The sequence below is a fragment of the Hydra vulgaris genome, chromosome 13, assembly GCF_038396675.1.
Source record: "Hydra vulgaris chromosome 13, alternate assembly HydraT2T_AEP".
Classification (NCBI taxonomy): Eukaryota; Metazoa; Cnidaria; class Hydrozoa; order Anthoathecata; family Hydridae; genus Hydra; species Hydra vulgaris.
In genome coordinates, this window is record NC_088932.1 from 36,518,164 (window position 1) to 36,539,804 (window position 21,641).

Below are 21,641 nucleotides of genomic sequence, written 5' to 3' on the forward strand. Positions count from 1 at the left end.
AAAAAGTGTTATGTTTCCTTTTTTTTTGTTAAGCCACGTCTCATTAATTAATTTGTTATTTGAAATTAAAAACTTACCATTTGCAGATGGTTCAAAACTCAGTTTTAACTTGACTTTTTCGTGAGGCCATGTACTGTTTCCGAAGTGATAAACCAACGGAGCCGGATTAGGATAATTTGTCTCCTTTATTTTGTCACTGTTAAGGTACTGGTTCAACCTTTTATCGTAAGATACTTTGACATTGTTCACTTGAGGCATATCTTCTTTTTTAGAGTAGTGAATAACACCCGATGTGTCTTGAAACATTTTTTCTTGCGCTTGAGCTACATTAGTAACTACATTTTCAAATTGGATAGGGTTTAAATATTGGTTTTGAAATTGTTGTTGTTGTTGTTGCGGTTGTTGTTGCTGTTGTTGTTGTTGTTGTTGCTGTTGTTGTTGCTGTTGTTGTTGCTGTTGTTGTTGCTGTTGTTGTTGCTGTATTTGATTTTGTTGATGTATTTGTTGTTGTTGTTCGTAAAAATCTGAACTTTTATCTGGGTTTGTCAATGGTTGTTGTTTATATTCTTGTTGAGAAATTTGTGTTTGTTCAGTCTGACTTTGATCTTGAGATTGTTCAATATTACTCTGCTCTACATCACCACCTTGCGCCATCTCCCCATTTTGTAATCGTGCTTCTTGGTATTTTTTTATTTGTTCAAGTAACAATTGTTGTTGTTGTTCTACTGTTTGTTGTTGCTGTAGTCCTGTATAAGGTTCCTGGTTTGCAAGAGAAGTTTGTTCTTGTACTTGATTTTGCTGCTGCTCTTGCAACGTTGGTAATATCTTGTTTCCGTTACTTGGATCCGATTCTGGCATTAAAAGTTTATTTTCTAAATATGTTAACGGAGGTTCTTCTAATTTAAACTGATTTTGATTGTTAGGCGAAGGTGGCGATATTGGCGTTGATGCTTGTAATAGTGTGTTTATTGCCTTGTCTGAATCCACACTGTTTAATAATGGTTTGTCGTCATTGTTAGTGTTAGTGGTCGTGTCAGTTAGAATGAAATATTGACCTGGTATTTTATCTATTAAGTTTACTAAATCAGAATCACCATCTGGTACTTGATTTAAAAAGTAACTCTGCTTACCTTCAGGTGCAAATAAGGCAGATGGATTGGAGAGTGTCTTATGGTTATAAAGTAGATCGGAAGGACCGGAACCATGCGGGTTGCCGGCACCAGTCTGTGGATTTTTATACTGTTGCTGTTGTTGTTTATTATACTGCTGTGATTGTGTTTGATATTTTTGTTGGTACTGTTGTGCAGCTGGTGGTATACTAGCTGGTGGTGATTGTAAAGTAGCTAAGTAATTAGCTAATGACGGTCCATGTAATGACGGTCCCGCTATGTCTTTTACGTGTTGTTCGTTTTTAGCCGCACCTTGGTATGAGTAGTACATGGGTTTTGGTTGTTGTAATTGAGATGCTTTCATGTTATGTGTATATCTGTATGTTTGTGGTGGTATATAATTAGGTTTTATTGGTGTCGTGAATGACATTTGGTTAGCGGCGTTTGGTATGTTAGCTGTGTATTGCTGTTGTGTTTCGTAACCTGCAAGTAAAATTTAAAATGCATTATTGTTTGAAAAGGGTTTTGAGAAATAAAAAGTAAATTCTTTTAGTTTTTTATTGTAGAAAAATTGTGTACATATTCTTTGAGTGAAAAAGCACTAATTTTTAGTGCGCACATGTTTCATTAGAATAAAAAAAATGCAAAAGCTTGAAAAAAAAGTTGAAATTTCTGAGTTGCTTAGAACTTGATACCATTATTTTTTAATTATCAACTTTAAAATACAATAATGATGGAATGAAAGAATAGTCTTTCATTCCATTATTATTTTTTGAAAACGGTTATCTTAAAAAGAATCTTCAAAACGCAAAACTCAAAAAACCTTTAAAAGTCGCTAATAAAAAAAAGTATATATACGATTTTTTAAAGATTATGGAAAGATATTCTACATGAAATAAAAAATATACATATTTTAGAACTAAAATTTAGCTCGATGTAAAATATAAAAAAATAATAATAACATGGCTGTCAAATCGATGAATGCAAAATATGGTGGTTATTTAACAATACGCAACTAGTTAAGACAACGCTGAAGTTGTAATCTTGTTATCAAGATTTGACCTAATATGGTCCAAATACATATTCATAGTAAAAGTACGCGAGGCTGTAAGCCGTAGTTTGTATTTATAAGATTTTAAAAGCTAATTGTGAAAAATATTAGCCATATTTAATTATAGATCTTTTTTTTGATTTAATTCGTACCCCTCTGACGCTTCTAACTTCTCTCCTTTTTTTTCGTTTTTGTTTTGTTAACCTTTTTCTTCTTTTTTTAAGACTTCCCCAAACTCCTACAACTTTAGGTTTACCGGGAATAGAGCTCTTACGAGAAATTTGAAAAGTCACTTTAGCTCGTTTATCCCAAGGTCGGGGATCACGAGTAATGGCTTTTAAGAATATATCTTTATCGTCTATAGAATTTTTGTTTTCACTCTTTTGAGTTCGTTTATTATTATTATTATATGTTTGTGTTTCTTTTTCGTCGATTGGTTGAACTTGTATAGCATTTAATTTTAGAGTATTCTCTCTTTGGTTTATTACCGCATTTTTCTTTAAGTTTGTTTGGTATTGTACCCCTGATATTGTATTAGCTTTCCCCGGCAATTTTTCATTTCTTTTTATGCTATTATTTGCGAGAGACCGTGTATTAGCTTTTTGTTGCGCTGTTATTTCATCAGCCTTTTTAAGGTAACTTTTTTTCTTTGAGTAAAATTCGTACAGTTTATCCCATATGCCTTCAAAATCTTGTTTTTTTTCGGTGTGAAAAGGTTGAGGTTTAATTATGTATCTTGTTGTACCTTTTTCTACTTTTACAGGGCTCTTTTTGTATGAATCGCTACCGACATTGGGAATTAAAACATTACCTGGGCTATTCATCGTCATAACGTTTTTCTTTAATGGAAAAAAAGCAGACATTTTACTATGCTTTAATATGTCCGAATTCAAGTTTGACATTAACAATGAAGCGGTCTCGTAGCTGTGTTTTTGTGATAGAGAATTGCTTGCAGCGTTTTGCATTAAACCAAATTTTTTAGAAACAACTGGTTTTGATATCCCACTTAAAGATTGTGGAATTGATACGTCTACTTTGTTTCTTAATGCCGTCAACGCTCGGTCTCTTAGCAAGGCATTGTTTAGAAAAGGATTCAACCGAAGTATAGAAGAAGGAAGTTTGCGCGAACCTATGAAACTAGGGTTAGGAGACTTTGCTAAACTCATTGGTTTTAATGAATAAGAATTTGTATTTGTAACTTTTGAAGCCAGTTTACTTTTTATGAAAGGTCTAAATCCATTTAATTTAAACGGCTCAATTAAATTGTTTTGTTGTGGAAGTTTGTTTGTAAGAAATGAAGCGTGCAAACTAGAAAAATGTTCTTTTGACCGAGGTTTTGATGATAGTTTAAGAAAACTTTTGTACAACTGAGGATTACTTACCAATAGAGCTTGCAATGAATTCAAAGGTTTTTTATATACTGGAAGCAATGACTTTCCTTTTATTTTTCCAAAAGGTAGTCTAGCCTTTGTAACAGATGCTTGGTAGCGATTCGCCACTTTTGCTCTTATTAAAGCTTGATCTGTTCTAGGTTCTTCAACAATAAGATGAATTTTATTTGTATTAAACCTTGAGTTTATAGCTTGCTGTTCTTCAACAGACTTTTGAAGACTTAGCTTGTCTATTTTTGTTCCAGGTTGTGTATTTGTTTTTTTAATATAGCTATTTTCAATGTGAAGTAAAGCATGCCTGTGCTGATTTATACCACTTGGATTATTCTTTATACTAGGCGACCAGGTATTATGTGGAATAGTTAGCTGTACTGGTAGTTCTTTTTGAACTGTAAATATTCCATTGACGAGAGGGCGTTTAATAAACCTTTCCATTGGTTTTTTTTTATGTAACTGACCATATAAAGATGGTTTAGGGTAGTTTACTAAAAATCCGGGACCTTCAGTCTCGTCTACAGGATTTTTTGATCTAACCACACCAGGCAAAAACTTGTCGTTAGATGGTGAGGTAAGTATTGGTTGTTCGAATATTGGTCTAGGCTTAAAATAACCTAGCGGGTTTAAGGTGGATGGTTCAATATTAGGTGACATCCCTTCAACATTTTGTTTGTCACCGACAAAATTTCCATAAGGTGGTAAATCTACCAACTTTACACTTCTGTGCAAATTTCGTAGAGCTTCTTCTTGTTGTTGTTGTTGATGTTGTTGTTGTTGCTGTTGTTGTTGGTGGTGTTGTTGTTGTTGTGCATGAAGTTGATCAGAAGTAAACTTTTGTTTTGCATTCAAAGGCATAATTGAGAAAAGATGTTTTAAGTTTTCAAATTTTTGTTTTGCTTCTTCTGTTATTTGTACACCATCTTTTGTGTTTTCTGCGCTAAATACTTTGTTTTTTGCAAAAGCTGTAGGATATGTTTGCGGTCTATCATAAAAAGGTTTAAAACTTTTAAGAGGTTGGTTTCGAATCATTTGTTGTGGGTTTGTAGGCAATCCTGGTTGATTAAACGCCATACTTTGAAAAAAATTCCATAAACTTGGCGCTGAATGTGCATTACTAGGGTTTTGGGCCTTTGTGTAAGGTCGAGGCGGAGAAGGTGGAAACTGATTAAAAGGCTGAAATTGAGATTGCGGAGATGGGGGAAGATAGTTTTCGTATGGAGTTTGTTGATTGAAATTGACAAAATTATTTAGGGGTTGATTGTTTTCGTTTCTTAGTTTCGGCAAATGATTATTTAAACCCCATAATGTATTACCGTTTTGGCTGTAGACATCAGCAGGAACACCTTGCACTTCCCTTTGTGGTCCGTATAATGACTCAATGTTAGGCAATGAAGGTGTTTGAAGTGGTGCTTCGAAAGCTTGAGTTTCCCTTCCTGGGATGAATTGCCCATTACCAAGAGTGGTTTGACCAAGTCGTTGCGCCGCTACGGATGCTGATGCTATATTGGGTGGTTGGAAGTTACCCATTGGCATTTCTTGGACTTGAAAGTTTGATCCTGAATTAGGTGGAGGTGGAACAATTGTTTCGTAGAAGTTGAATTCTAAAAAATATTTTTACAAGTTTAGTATTTTGCATGCTTAGTATGTTGAATGTTGTACATGCAGTACGAAGTAGGATAACATATCGGGCGGACACGGTAATATCTTGTCAACTTTAAATTAGAATTTCTCTTAAATCGTAACACCTTTTTTCTTAAAAATTTTTTAAATTAAACTTATAGGAAAATAACTTATAGTATAAAAAAAGCGTAAAATAAAAACCTTTCATGGTTTTAGAGAAATCATAATTTAAAGTTGACCGGATATTTCGTTTCCACCAGATACATCATTACGTCGTAAACATAATACAATTATTAATAGTCAGGAGATAAATTTTTAAATCACAATAAAACATCTAAATTATCAATAAGTTATCTCGATAAAGTTTTTAAAATTGGTACTTATAAACTCTAAATTAAAATTATTCCTTTTTTTGTCAAGCAAACAATACATTATTCATAGAACATTTCTCATTTTGATTTCAAATATGCAATATGATTTTTCACCATCACGTCAGGCTGTAAAAATATTTGGGTGCAAATCTTTAGTTTTTGGGGTAAAATCCCTGATATATAAATATTTTTTGACAATAATAGGGATTTTACTCCAAATACTAATGATTTGAACCGATTATCTCTACACTTTGACGTTATGGTGACATATTTGAAATCAAAATGAGAAATACTCTACAAAAAATCTATTGTTTGCTCGACAAAAAAAATTTTTTGTTTGAAATCTGTGTTTTTTGACGATGAGCAATATAGTCATTTAGAGTGAGATAATTACAGTTGTGTGACAATTTATTATGGCCACCTATGAATTTTAATTATTTTGAAATTTAATCTCATTTTTTTCATATGAAGAATAAAAAACTCATTATTGTTAATTAATCTTTTGTTTAAAATAAAGTTTTAACTCATAAAATCATTGCTTTTTTTTTGCTGCTGTCAATCCTTTCACTTTTAACAGCCATTTTGTATGATGTCATCTTAATTATAATCATTTTGCTGTACACTAGTTGAGTTTTATTACCAGAGTTTTGAACTCTTTTATTAGGTTATCTTCAAAATATTTATTTAATTTAGTAAAAATATTCTCTCTTGAAAATTTGTACTTATTTAAATAAATGTTTTTTTGTTTTAAAATAAGTAAAATAAATTGTATTTGATGTGATGTTTTTAAAGGAGAAAAAAAGACTTTTTACCACAAAAGTTTGCCGAAGTTAGGACACTTTTAATAAATACTAATCTTTCTAACAAGAAATAGCCAAAAAAATGTGGTATTTTGCGGGTGTCTGTACAAAATATACGCAAAAAATGGTTAATATGGAGAACTTGATATCAAAGTGGGTTGGTAAGTGTGGAAAGTAGAGAATCTAACACTACGCGGAAAACAAATGCTAATTAAGATTGTTCTAGAAAATAAACAGGGCACCAACAATGAAATAACTGAAAAGCTGGACCAAATTGGAGTGAAAAAGTGAAAGAGAATGGTTCAACGTCGCCTGCATTTGGTTACATTTCATGACATCCAGCTAAGAAGTCTAAACTGACACAAAATATGATGCAAAATAGGCTGGAGAGGGCAAAAAAGTAAAGGAGTTTAACGGAAGATGATTAAAAATTAGTAAAATTATTTCAAATGATTTTAAAATATTCCCTTTCTTACATCAAACTTTAAAGATTTTCTTTAAGGATTTAAAATATTATACAAGGATACAATTCTTGTATAATATTTTAAGGTATGCTTTAGCGAGGAGAGTACTTTCCAAGTGTTAACAAAGAAGGCTAAATACATAAAAAGAACAAAAGAGGAAAAGTACTTATTAGACTGCATCATTCAAACTGTAGAACGCCACATCTTTGTGATAATCTGGTCAGTAATAAGGGGAATGGGGTCCAAGTGGAAAAAAAACCCTTCATGCCGGGCTGGGCACAATGTCACACAGCTAAATCAGTTAAAAAAATATCTATCAAAACATAATATTCCATTACTTGATTGGCCAGGAAACTCTCCTGACCTAAATCCTTTAGAAAATGTTGGGGCGCTCCTAAAGAACCATATCTAAAGAAAATATTAGAAACAAAGTGTATATAAAATAAACAATTGTTTACCACTGGAACCATAATGAAAGATTGCAGAAAATGGCACAAAAAATGTATCAAAAGTATGCCAAAAATGGTTCTACCAATTATAGAGGCAAAAGGGAAAATTACCAAATAATGATCTTGAATATATTTGTAGTAATTTTTAAATAATAAAATTTGTTAAATGTTTTTCATTTGTCAAAAAAATACCCATTTCTTAAATAAAAATTACTGTTGAGTATATATTTCATAAAAAAAAATAATAGACTTTGAAACTTGAGAATGTAAAAAATTAAGGGTGGCCATAATAAATTGTCACAGGACTGTATATAGAAATTATAACTAATAAAAATTTGACAAAGAAAAAAATAAATGTAATTGTACAATTATAAATTGTTATAAAAATAAATTACAATTGTTGATACAATCGTCACCCCCAAAGATAGAGTTTTAGTACGAGTCTTTTCAATATGATTCAAGCAGACAAACACAAAGTAAAATATAAAAGATAGTCATACAATGATTCAAAATTTACGTCAAATGTAAATATACAGATATGTATCGTATAGATATGTACTTCACACATCTGATTGCTCGACACGAATTGTTTTCGTATTAAAATATTGAATTATGGAATCATACTTTGCATTTTCTAAAATGAAGTCCTACTTACTTGATATGTTTACAGTGTCTGCGAAGGGCCGTCCCTAAGAGATTACAGTGTCTGCAGGGCCGAAGAGATTGCAGTGTCTGCAGTGTCCCGAAGAGGTTACAGTGTCTGCAGGGCCGTTCTGAAAATATTTTAAAGGGGAAGGGGGTGACGTATCTGTTTTTTTGCCGACTAAGGCCACAGAAAACTTTTATTAACCCATTATTTTAGCTTCAATTAAGGTGGTAGAGCACAAAAAAGACACTTTTCATGAAAGATTTAAAAAATAGTTTTAAAAATATGCAGAAATGCTTCACTAAGAGAAATGAAATGTTTTCGCAAAAAAAAAATTTGAAAAACTTTACCAAAAACCCATAATGGCGCAAAAACAGTGTAAATAAAGATCTAATTTTTATGTTTTCAAAACACGTTAACTTGAGTTAGACTTAAGAACCATTAATCAAACTTTGCAGATCTGTTAATGAACTTATTTTACTCCATTTAACAGATAGAATTTTAATTAGTCCTTTTATATGTAAAGATATGACCTTTTTTTTAAGATAAGTTAAATTTAGTACGATTTACAAGCAGTTTAAAGAAGTTAAAACTAAAAATAATGAGTTTTAAAAATGATTAAATAAAATCTATCTGTCAAATGAATTCTAATGTTGTTAGGAATATGTTCTGAAAATTTCAGAACAAAAGCTTTATTCAATCAGAAAAAATCATGTTTTGAAATCTTGATAAAATATGAAAAACTCAACTTGCAGAAAAAACAAAAATAAGTACAAAATAAAGAAAAAATCAGATTTAAACAGTAAAATCATGTTAAAATCCTCCTGAAACATATGAGTCTTGAGGTTGCTTTGCTTTAAGATTCTTACTGAATCCTTTTTTTAAGGCTCTAAGTTTTTTTCTCTGTTTCTTTACCGTTATAGTAGTCTTAGTAGTAACATTTAAAGTTCATTAAAGATACAGAGGTGCTTATTGATGAAAATCAATCAATCAATAATTTATTTCTGAAATAAGATTTTACACTCAAGGAAGTTTACAAATAGTAAATTTACTAATATAAAGTAAACACCTGCTAATGTTAATAATATCTAATTCAAATAAATATAATGCTAATTTTCATAATATATAATAAAAATAATAAACTTTATAACATAAAAATAACGATGTTAATAATAACTTTATAACATAAAAATAACGGTGTTGATAATACCACTAATAATAATAACAATAATAATATAATAATAATGATAATAACAATAATAAAAAAAATAATAATAATAATAATGATAACAATATTAATATTAGTAGTAATAGTTAAAAGTAGTTAATAATAGTAATGTAAATATATATAGAAATAACAATAAGCAATAGTAATGACAACAAAATATATGATAGAAATTAAAAAAAAAAAAAAAAAAAAATACTAAAGACAACAAAAATTGGTAATAGAAATTATAAACACTAACTATATTTTTTTAATAAAAATTAGAATAATCTAGTTTTAAAGGTTGAGAATGAATTGAGAGCTTTTAGTTCATAAGGAAGGTTGTTCCAAGTTTTAATGCTTTGATACTTTATAGATTTATGTCCGTATTTATGAGAGCAATGTTTAGAGACAGACAGGTTTAAATTACTATTGGAACGAAGGTGATAACGAGAGTTGGCACTTTTGGAAAAGAAATTGATGAAAGTTAAAGGTAGGTTATTGTGTTGGTGGTTCCAGACAAATTGGCAGTTTGAAAATTGAATATAGTCACATAGTTTTAATACTTTAGAAGTTAGATAGAGCACATTAGAATTAAATTTAATATTCTGAAAATAAATAATTTTTAAAGCCTTGTTTTGGAGGTGGGATAACCTAATAAGAGCTTGTTGATGGGACTGCCCCCATACTTGGCATGCATATATAAGATGTGAGCCGAAAATAGCATGGTATATGTTGAAAAGTGTTTCAAGATTAACATAATGGCGAACTTTGGCCAACGTACCATTAGATCTACTTAGTTTCATTGCTAAGTCTTCACAGTGGGATAAAAAGGAAAGATTTGAATTAATTTTTATACCAAGATATTTAATTGAGTTAACAGGTTCAATTTTTTTGCCACTTAATCTAAAGTTCATATGTTTATAGATTTTTGTTTTATTTGATTTAAAGATAATAAGTTCAGTTTTGTTAGAGTTTAGAAAAAGTTTGTTGGAGCGAAGCCACTGAACTAGATTGGCAAGATCATGGTTAATGTGTTTGTTAATTTTTTTTAAGGATTTATTAATTAGCATTAGGTTAGTGTCATCAGCAAAGTGGTAAACAGTAGCAAACTTAATGGACGTATGAAGATCATTAATATAAAGAAGGAAAAGCAGTGGTCCCAATACTGAACCCTGTGGAACACCATTAGAACATTTTACAAGGGTAGATTTTGAGTCATTAATAGCAACAAATTGTGTTCTATTGTTTAAGTACGAAATAAACCATTTAAGGGGTACGCCTCTGATCCCATAATATTCTAATTTTTTTAACAAAATTGAATGATCTACTGTATCGAACGCTTTCTGTAAATCGACAAATACACCGCATGCAAAATATTTGTCATCAATTGCTTTTCTAATCAGTTCAGTCATTTCAATGAGAGCATGAGTTGTGGAGTGATTGGCACGAAATCCATACTGATGGGTGTAAAAACATTTAAATTTTTCAAGAAAAGCATAAAGCCTAATATGCATTGCCTTCTCAAATAGTTTACCTATATTAGAAAGCAAGGAGATGGGTCGATAATTTGTGAAATCTAGTAAAGAGCCTTTTTTAAATATTGGAATAACTTTGGCAACTTTAAAAACATCTGGGAAAATACCACTTTTAAATGAGTTATTTATAACAGTACAAAGAGGCTTTGAAATAATGTGTGGGACTAGTTTAATTTGCTGCTTTTTTGAAAATTATGATTAAAATGCAGACGACATGTTAAAGTGTTTGCATTAAATTATGAATCTTCATAATCTAATAGTATTTCTTAGCATTCAGAATGTGGAGCCTACTATTGTCATCGCCACCACGTTTAAGATCAAAACTACCACAAGCCACACAAAAAAAAAAAAAAAAAAACACAAAAAAAAAAAATCACAGCCAATTTCGCGGAAAGCTTTTGCAGAACGTACATTTACCCCGTATGTATTTTGACCTTTAGTTTCCCCCTTCTTTATCTCTGGGGAAGTATTAATTATTTTATTCCATGAACAATTATCACAGTTTATTGTTAGAACATGAGAGAATCTTTGTCTTTTTAAAATATCATCTTTTACAACAATGTTGCAAAAACATTCTGAACATACAAGAGTTTGCAAAATGCCTTCAAGTAAGTAAAAATGCACAATAATAAAATAGTCTTCTGTTAGTGGAAAAGAATTAGTATAAAAATCAGTTATTGTTTTTGTTTCCTTTCACTTGAGCATATAGACTTGATACAAGAATCTTCGAAAACTTTAACATTCTTCGGAACTATGCCATTATCATTTGTTATCTATGATAGATCTTACAACTTATTAATAATTAACAATAAATCTCTAATACAATACTAACAAAACTAGGGTCTAATACAACAATAACAACATGAATCTTTAAATCGTCCTACAGCAAAATTCAATTTCTTTAAAAGCAAAGATGATAAATAAACAATTACAAGCATGATAGACACAACAAAAAGACAAATTAGCTTGCAATTTTGCTCAACATATATAATAAACGAGGGTATGTTTGTGGTTGCTACGGTGTTGCTAAGGTAAATAATTTTGCAAATGAAGATTTTTAACACATTTCCAAAAATAGTTTCAGTTCCATACTTACATCAAAAGAAAGAGAATAAAATTTTGAATAAGATGAATTAAAAATTTTTTTTTTCATATTTTGATCAAAAATTTGTAATTTAATTGTGCTCTACCACCTTACCTTCTTTTTCAATTCTTTCATAATTTTTTTTAGGATGGTGGATATATTTATGAGACATTAATATGTTGCATAAATGTTTTCAATGCAGACAGATTCTAAACTATTTTTATCTGAGATTTGTGTTTCGTAAAAACTCAGTGGACACCGGGCGTAAAAAAGACGTCTTTTAAACGTCTTTTGAACGTTTTGAACGTCTTTTTTAGGTCCCGTTTCCACTGGGAATATTCATCTGAAATACTTACGGTGCTTGGACTGCCTATCAGGCAGACCAATCGGATGTTGTTTAATCATTTTCAATGACATTTTTTTAGCCAATCGCTTTTTCTGCTTGTATGAATAGCCATTCCAGCCACTCAATAAAATATGATTTCTATATCTATCCCAAACCTGATCATGTATACACTGTGCTGATTTGACCATCATTGCACCATGATTTTATACCAATTATATCTTTTTGGTTTATAAACGACGAAAAGTGGTAAGTAGAAGCGTGATGAATAGACGCAGTTGTTTAAGTTATAATTAATTTTTTCATTTTTTTCTGTAAGTTTGAGGGTGCACTTCGTACCTTTTTGGCATTAAACTCAAGCTTTTTCTTGGTCACCAACTAAAACTACACTTATTAAATTTCCAAATATGTGAAGTTTTTTAATGATCATATTTGACTTCATTGAATTGTTTCTTGTAATTGTTAAAATAATTTTCAATTCTTCAATTCTTCAAATAAAATAGTTTTTTAATATATTTTTTTATTATATTTGTTATCTGCTTTGCCTAATGCTACAACATGTTTTCATTATTCTTTAAAATCATACCCTCGTTTCTCGTTTTATCGGATGGTGTTAAACTATAAAACTCTTTTTTTGCAGTAATATTTTTGCATTTCCTTTAAATACAACCTCTAATGATTGTTAAAAGATTGTTAAATATACGTAAATGTACGTAAATTACTTTAAAAGCAATAAAAATATTATTTTATTACGTGCTATTTTTAAAAGTTTCAAATAATTTTATTTTTGATTAATAATTAGTTGTGTTTTCAACATTTAGAAAAATGTGCATAAATCTTTTTAAAAAAACTTTGAATCTAGAAATTAATTTGTAAAATAAAATTTTGTTGAAGTAAGCCAATAAACGATGCACATATTTGTTCAAACAATACATATTTGTTTAAATAAAACACATATTTGCACATATATTACACACATATATAATTAAAGATTTAAGGTTTTTAATAAAGTGGAATTTGAAAACAAAACTTACATACACAACAATTAAATTAACAAGTAGTTAAAAATAGATTACTAAAAGTAATTACCTTGATCTGGTTTAGCTGAAATAGTTTGGATTGGTAAATTTATTGCTCCGGGGGGTGCTTGGTATGCACCACTTAGAGGAGTTGTATAGAATTGCTCAGAGGTTACCACCATTTTTGGCGGTGTAGGTGGGAGATATGGTGGTGCCAATGGTTTGTACGGCTGAGGTACTTGTCGCATTGGTGGCGGTAACCTTGGGGGAGGTGGTGGGGGATAATAAGGTGGAAGTTGAACCTTCGGAGGATAAAGTTGCTGTTGCAATGGGGGCTGATTAGGCTGTGAAGAGTAACTTACACTTGGCATTTCAGGTGGATATGCCGGTGGATAAGACTGAGGTGTTGGATTATACTGAGGATATTGCAAAGGTGGCATAGTTGGTTTCAAAACAGCTGGCTGTATTGCAACTTGTTGAGGTGCAGGAGGAGTTGCCACTGGAGCTTGCAATACAGAAGAAGTTGCAGGTGGCCCTACGTGACCTGCTGTTGCTTGAGCTCTTTGAACAAAATCCAGAAGAGCAGCTAAAATAATAATTTTTAAACAATTTTGAAATTTATAAAAAAAGATTAAAAAAATAACAAAAGAATAAACTTGGATTCTGACTTAAAATGCTTCCTGTTTAAGTACATTTATATAATAAAATCTTGAAGCATAATAGGCTAATTTTACAAACCTGCAGTTCTTTCGCCTTCGTAGGTTTCTGTATACACACCATGTCTATATAACCGGATTTCTGGATACATGGCAATTTTTAGTTTATCACAAAGAGATTTCCCGCTCTCCCAACAATTTACCTAACAAATCAATTTTAACAACAGTTTTAATTGGCTGCGTAGCGAAAATGTGACAATAAGAAGTTAAGAGAGGCACAAAGATCCAAAATTCTTTACAATAATATAATAAGAAGTATAAAGAAGGAAAGTGGGGGAGGGGGAGGGGGAGAATAGTGTTTTGTACAAGATGTGACAAAATACCATCTATTTAAATCAAGTATAACAATGTAAATTAAAATAATAACAATATAAATTAAATTAATAACGGCATTAATCAATTTTACAATACAAATATTTTACAAGTGTTACAATTATATACATTTGTAATATATATAGTTATATACCTATATACCTAAATATACTCAGTTATAATATATATATATATTATAACTTATGCAGATAGAGGCTCAAAAAGATATGAATGATATATATTTTTGTTGTTAAATATAACTTCTTTAACATGAATCAAATTAAAATAAAATAAATTAAAACACATATATAAAATATTAAATAGCCGTCACTTCGCTAAAAAAAGCAATTATTTTAAAATTTCTCTTTTTAATAAAAACTTAAATAAGTTAACTGATTAATAATAAAATTGTTATTTTCAAAACTGTTTCATATAAGGTAATAGCAAAATAAATTAAGTTAATAACAACATTAACTATAATAATTTGCTAAAAATTGCAATAATTAGAGTTTGAGTTTACAAAATTTTACAAGACTTGACAAAAAATTTAAAAGTAGATCACGCCCAAAACAAACCTATCTAAAAAAATCTCCCCGCCAAAAACAAACATGAAAAAATTGTATTATCTTGGACTAGATAAAAGTTCACCAATTAATTTGAAATTTCATCAAAAATATTATTTTTCTAAATAATTGTCAACTTTATTATAAAAAAATGTTTTATATCTTTTTGCAAATTTATCCTGAAATTTACTCAACAGCTTACCAGCCATAAATGATTTTACCCCCGGTTTATAAAACTGGTAAATTCCCGGTTTATCAAACCTTTAATTGAGATGAAGAATATTTATTTGTCATTTTAGTAAGTTTAGTATGTCAGTTAATTTCTACGAAAATGTTGGATAATGATAAAAAATAATTTTCTTAAAAATTAGTAAATTAGATTTTTTCAAACAAACAGGTCCGTCCGCTTATCTTCTCGGCTGCCCCGTTCAACTAATTAACGCTTTTCAAAAATTTCTGATTATTCATGCGGTTTTCCTTCCTCGTGGATTTTTATTAATAAAATTAACATGTAAATATTCTTCAACTGTTTAAACATGTAGTTAATAGAAATCACATTCGTTCGAAGTGATTTTTTGTTTTCTTTGACAAAAAAAAAAAAATCCCGTCAAGTGTTTGAGACTTTTTGCGAAAATCTGACATTGTTTGAAACCTAGAAAGTTAACCGAAACAGTTGTTATGTTTACTTGAAAACAACCATTTTTACAATTTAAAAATACGTTATTGCAACAAACTCATCATCTTACAATTATTCTAAAGAGTCTTGGTTGACAAAAGGGTTCTCGTATCTTTGTTTTCTCCCTAGTTTACAGCCTCTTCAATTAACTTAAATTTGTTTTCTCCCTAGTTCACAGCCTCTTCAATTAACTTAAATTTGTTTTCTCCCTAGTTGACAGCCTCTTCAATTAACTTGAATATGTTTTCTCCCTAGTTCACAGCCTCTTCAATTAACTTAAATTTGTTTTCTCCCTAGTTTACAGCCTCTTCAATTAACTTGAATTTAAAAAAAGCTATAAGAATCAGTTTTTAATTAGTAAAACATTGTTTTAGCATATTATGTTTTTTTGGTAAAAGAGTAATTACTCTATAGAAATGACTAATTACTATAAAAAGTCAAACGAAGAGAAGAAAACAGACGAGAAGTTAAACAACGTACCTCCGGAAAAGTCAAAATTATCAGGTATTGTATTTATAAAAAAATCAGAATTACGAGATACTGTATTTGTAATAGAGTTACTTAAGTGCTAACTTCTTTTTGAAAACAGCGGTTGCAAAATCAGATAACCACCAAATCTCATATGGAGAGGTTTTACAAACACTCTTTAGAAAAGGAAAACTAAAAATGTACAACTTTTTGTCACAAATATTTGTAAAATATTTGTTATTTTAGAAAAAAAAGATTTACGCAGCATTTTATTTCAAATACCAGTTTCTTTTTATATTTAAGTTCAGTAAAAGTTTTATGGTTATTTGAAATTATGTGGATTTAGTGTGGATTTTCAGTTACTCAAAACTTCGGGTATTCAAAGTAAATTTGAAATTCGGGTATTCAAAGTAAATTTGAATACACGGGAGTTTACTGTATATCCATGTTTTAATTCCTTCTAAAGAGCCCAGACCGAGAACCGCAGAGACTTCAACGAAGCCAAAAAATAAAACATTATTTCATTCAATTGCATTCTAATAAACCAGTTCATCAAAAATATTATAGGTTATAAAAATTAAGTTAAAAGATAAAACCTAATTTATAAACAAATAAGTTCTCGCCGTGGACCAATTTTGTGGAACTATATAAATAACCTCAATTAACTCAACTAAAACATAAACGGAATGTTTACGAAGCGTAAACGCAAGCTTTTGGTCTGATACCTATTTACCTAAAAACCTGTTTAAAATAACAAATACGATACGTAAAGGCTTATACATATTTGAGATTATTGTGAATATTTTTTTCACAAGTTAATTGTGCATGATTACAACTTTTTTTACATGCTTTTTATTTTATTAAAAAATAAAACTTGTTAAAACAAGTTTTCACAGCTTCAAAATACTCGCTTTTTTTTTCACTCAAGGGATCTATAGCTGCATTTATAATTAGTCATTAGTATAACTGCTTAAAATAATTGCTTAAATAAATTGTATAGTTATGGTCATAAAAATTTGCACAACTTTTGCAAAATCTTTAAGCGTATACAAAAGTGTATACAAAAAATTTTTTTTTACTGGTGCTAGTAGGCAGCAGGGGTAACTCGACGAATTACGTATATTTTTCGAGCATTTTATCAGTAAGTGCCAAAAACCACATGAAACCTTCTTAATTGACCTAAACATTCCTACTCTTAATGGCCGGAATAATGTTGTTCATATACTGTTGATCTTTATTAATATCATAAAGTTCTTCATTTGATAATACAGTTAATCCGTTTATTTGATAATACAGTTAATCCTATAGTAGGTTAAAAATATGTTTTCACATATCTGTATGGCTTTACCAATTGGTCCTGTTAACAAACTTTTGCCTATTAACAAACTAATAATGGACCATCAAGCTGTTTAAAAATATATCATAATTCATTAAGTAAATATAAACTTTACTTTTGTGCAGAAGGCAAGTAAAAAATTGTGACGGACCTACTAATGCTTTCTCTAAGTTTACTCTAAGTGTATTACTCCTTCTTTAGAACCTGGGCTAACATTGATTTTGATAAAACATGTGATAGATAGTTACTTCCAGGTTTAACAACGAGCATATGTGCTCTTTTCTTAGTACCCACATACAATTTACCTGTCTTTTTTTCCCCTGGTATATGTATGACCATTTCTATCATCAAAATACAGAGAAGTAATATTATCAGTACATCTGTTATCATTTTCTTGAAATTGTTTTCATAACATTATCCTCTCTCTTATTCTTTACTTCAGTGTTTTTCTTTCTTTATTGCATTAGTCACAATACCAAACTCACCAATACAGCTACGGTAAGTGAGGCTGCATCACAATTTGATAAAACTGTGGTAATAGAGGCTGCATCACAGTTTGAAATGCTCTACCTGTCAACCTTTCTTGCTAGATTTGCTAAAGATCCCTTCACCTATTTACCAGTTTCTGAACTTGAATTGTCTGAATCTGATTTACCAGGTTTACTAGACCTTTTTAAAATTTGCGTCATTTCTGAATTCGTTATTTGATTGTCACAGTTTTATGACCACATATTTATTTTATGAATCTGTCTGAATTGCCTGCTTTTTTATATAGACTTTGTTCTGCTTTTCAGCATTTTCTTTTATATTTAAAGCAAGCTCCTTTTTATTAAACTCTCTAACATTAGGAAAACCGAACATATAATGGTTGCTTTCTCTCTGGGTTTTAATGCCGGATATTGAAAGGTGATTTGAAACATCAGTTTTACTGTAGTTGAAACCATTTTCATTTACGGATTTATACCAAAAAGAAGTATAACATAAATAAAACATTGCAAAACTATGTTTGTTATTTCCGCATGAGCAATATAAGTATTAAAAAGATAAAATACAATAACTGGTAATATTGAAAATTCAATAAATAAATATTTTACCGTAGCAAAACTCTTTAAAAAAAATAAAATAAAATAAAACCAATGATAATAATAAAACATGCATTAAAAAGAATAAATTGATTCGTCAAAAGATTCATGATGTTTTTACAGATTATGCAGCTATTAAATATACAAAAGAGACTCAAAGGTAGGTTAAAATCTTTATTATTATGAATACAAGTGTTGAATTATATTTTCGACTGTGAAATCATTATAATCATTAAATTCAATTTCTTGTTTTATCCTTTATTTAGAAAGTTATCGATTCAATTTAAGTACCAAATTTATAAACTTGCCTCAACTATCATATAAGATTTGCAGGAGTAATGGAGCTAATGCTGTTGACATTTTTGGTCAATCTCTACTAAATATGATTTAATGAATAAAAATTTTTTTAGAGATGATGGCACCGATTCTTTTAATAATTTTAAGAAATTAAATTTGTATTAAAATCAAAATAGTACCATAATCAAGATAGTGTGGTAATATGCAAATAGGTTTAATAACTCGTTTACGCAATCTTTTCAAGTCATACCTAGTGGGCACAGGACGTATAAAAGACCTCTTTTAAACGTCTTTTGAACGTTTTGGACGTTTTTTGAACGTTTAAAAGAAGTCGTTTTTAGGTCCCGTGCCCACTGGGTATATGTAAAGGACATATTTAAAGAGTAATACTGTAAATACATACTTACTAAAAAATATATTTACTTTACGCAAAATTACTTTGGATAATTTTTTTTTTTAGCTATTTACAAAAGCATTGAAAGTTTGTAAAAAAATATTTTAGTATTTATTTGTTTTCATTTTTCCAAAGTCACGATTCGTTTGAATACCATAAATATAGTAATGATCAAAATAAAGTAAGTCTCTAAATTTAGTCGCACGACGGTTAAAAACCTACTTATCATTAAGTTTCTAAAATTAGTTCATCTGCCATTTAAGTTTTTAAAACTTTAATGGCAGATGTTGAGTTAAATTAGACGGAAACGAACGTATTCTGTGAGCCCATGAACAGTTAGCCATGCTAGCTCGTGCTTAATTGCACGAGGGATGATGCGCTGTGGTAATTATAATGGTAGTGGATCAAATTTTGCTTTGAAGCAGTCGGCACTTATAGCACTGACATTTTCGTTAATGCTTTCCATAGATGAGCAACCCGGTTGTTAAAGAAGTTGAAACAAATGAGACTTTTGTTGAGGATTTTACAATAAAGTCTTTACTTTCTGGTATTTGACTGTTGAAGCAAAAAAGAGAATCATAGTGTTGCATTATTTAGGCGAATAAGCCACCTTGCCTCTACCAGGACCATGCCAATTATCAAGTATTTGAGTTTTTGCATCGGGTTTATAGTAGATGGAATGCCTACTTTAAACCCAATAGAAGAACAACAAATTTTTCAAATCGTTGGTGAAAATATAGAAATTTCAATTTGATGCGTTGGTAAAACTTGATGAAATGAAGCTTTTGGTTTACGGTTAATATAAGTGTTTATGTTGATTAAATAAGTGTTTGATTAAAAAAGATGATTGATTGATAATGAGTTTTATCTTTTTTTATAGTTGATGATTAAAGGTTAATGAGTTGGTTGATAATTTAAGAAAAGGTTATAGGTTTGTTAACAACAAATTATTATATTCTACAAATTAATTCTAGTTGTCAGGTTGGTATTTTTTTGCCTAATGTATATTCTTTAAGCTAATTTAAAGTGTTCATATTATCAAGTGGTCAGGGTAACATATCGCTACGTTTTTAAAACTTCTGTGTTTTTAAGAAAAATTTTTGGGTGTCTAAATATCTAAATAGATCATGAGTAGTGGATCTCTAAAAATTGTTTATGCTGGATCCAAAAATTTTTAGTGCAGCATAATTATTCTTTAAAATATTTCAATTTTCGCTTAAGGTGCTCATCATGCCATAATCTATCCTTTATATTTTTTTTAGATATTGGTAGCGCGCTTGCCTTAGAAGCATGAGATCGGCGATTCAAAGCTATCTCTGTTCAAGTTTTGTGAGATCGGTTAGGATAGAGTGTTCTGTGATACGACCGTGAGGACTTCTTGGGGAACCTAAAAAAATTTAAAAAGTATTATAACTTTTGTTTTAAGTTTTTATTTCTGCGGTTGACAAGTTCAATCCAATTATTCTATTAAAAAAATTTGTGTTTTTTGAGTACAAGTGCAGAAATACGATATTAAAACCTTTGTTTATAAACTAATCATAAATAATAAAACATTTGTAATTTATAATTATAAGTTACAACTATAAATTATAAATTACAAAACATTTATAATTCATAATTAGTATTGTTTTATAATCAGGTGTATTCTAAAAAATGGGTCGAAAAAAAACTTTCGGTGCTCTAAACCGTGCTATAACTAATAAAAAAGCTGAAAAAGAAACAAAAAATAGTCAGACTTTATAGGATATGGAACTTATAACCATAACACAGAAAAAAAAATGCCTTGGTTCCAAACACGCAATCAAGTCCTCCAGTAGGTTAACTGTTTTTTGTATCATTTTTTTTTTTTCTTTAACAACCTCTGGCACCATAATCTTTGTTGTTATAACTATCTTTTTTTATTAAGGATCCCTACTAATATGACCATAACTCCCAGTAAGTCCATAATGGCCTAGAGGAACCAATTAGCTTTTTCCTCTTTTAAGATAGCCTGGTGCACACAATATGCGTGATTCGAAGGACTGTGGATTAGTGGGGGCCTCAAACAATTCATCTGAAGCTGAGCTAAATAAATTTCAAAGTAACTCATCAGATTCAGAAGGAGGAACTTTACCCAAAAGGGGAGAATGTGATGCCCAATCTGACTCTGTAATAATTAATGCTTAACCCTCTTTGTGGCCAGTTGTTTTAAGTCAAAAAGATTGTTCGAGAGAGCAGTACCAAGAAGCGAGGAATCTCCCCTGCTTCGTTGGAACGAAGGAGCTATGGATCAATAGAGTAAACTTATAGATTATGTAAAGCAGCACCAAGCCGGCTCCACTGATATAAATTTAGAGCTCCAAATTAACTCAGAGATAGGTAAATGGAGGAAAATTCTTCGTGGAATCGCGGAATGTGGCTCTTTTCTTGGCTTCTATGAATTTTTTTTTTTTTAGGTAGCTTATTATAAAGTTCTCTTCATATCAATTTTAAATATTTATATAAATATTGTAATAATTTAATTAGAATTATTATATACAGTTATGTTTCCAACACACGTGAATGGGAAATGAAATAGAAACTTTTTTGCCGATATGGAGCTTATTGATCGCCACAACCCCGTGATTGTATCCCGCTTGGAAGATGTAAGATGCCAAAATGGCTCCGGAATGAGTGCTGATTACCTTTCTCCGTCATATCAAAATGAATTTATCAAAGAATCAGGTGGTGTC

The 21,641-nt window shown here is 30.1% G+C and overlaps 1 protein-coding gene across 2 annotated transcripts in view; it reads right to left on the reverse strand.

Moving 5' to 3' along the window:
- LOC124815218 (repetitive organellar protein) overlaps window positions 1–21,641 on the reverse strand; it is a 36,952-nt gene that overhangs the window by 3,912 nt on the left and 11,399 nt on the right. Inside the window, exons 3-7 of one of the 2 annotated variants that reach the window (XM_065816692.1) lie at window positions 13,825–13,945; window positions 13,157–13,672; window positions 4,862–5,149; window positions 1,131–1,592; window positions 78–323 (exon numbers count right to left, since the gene is read on the reverse strand). In XM_065816692.1, coding sequence (XP_065672764.1) covers window positions 78–323; window positions 1,131–1,592; window positions 4,862–5,149; window positions 13,157–13,672; window positions 13,825–13,945 — 1,633 coding nt within the window. Of the gene's footprint in view, window positions 1–77; window positions 1,593–4,861; window positions 5,150–13,156; window positions 13,673–13,824; window positions 13,946–21,641 lie in introns of both variants that reach the window. The other variant, XM_065816691.1, reaches the window with a different exon arrangement.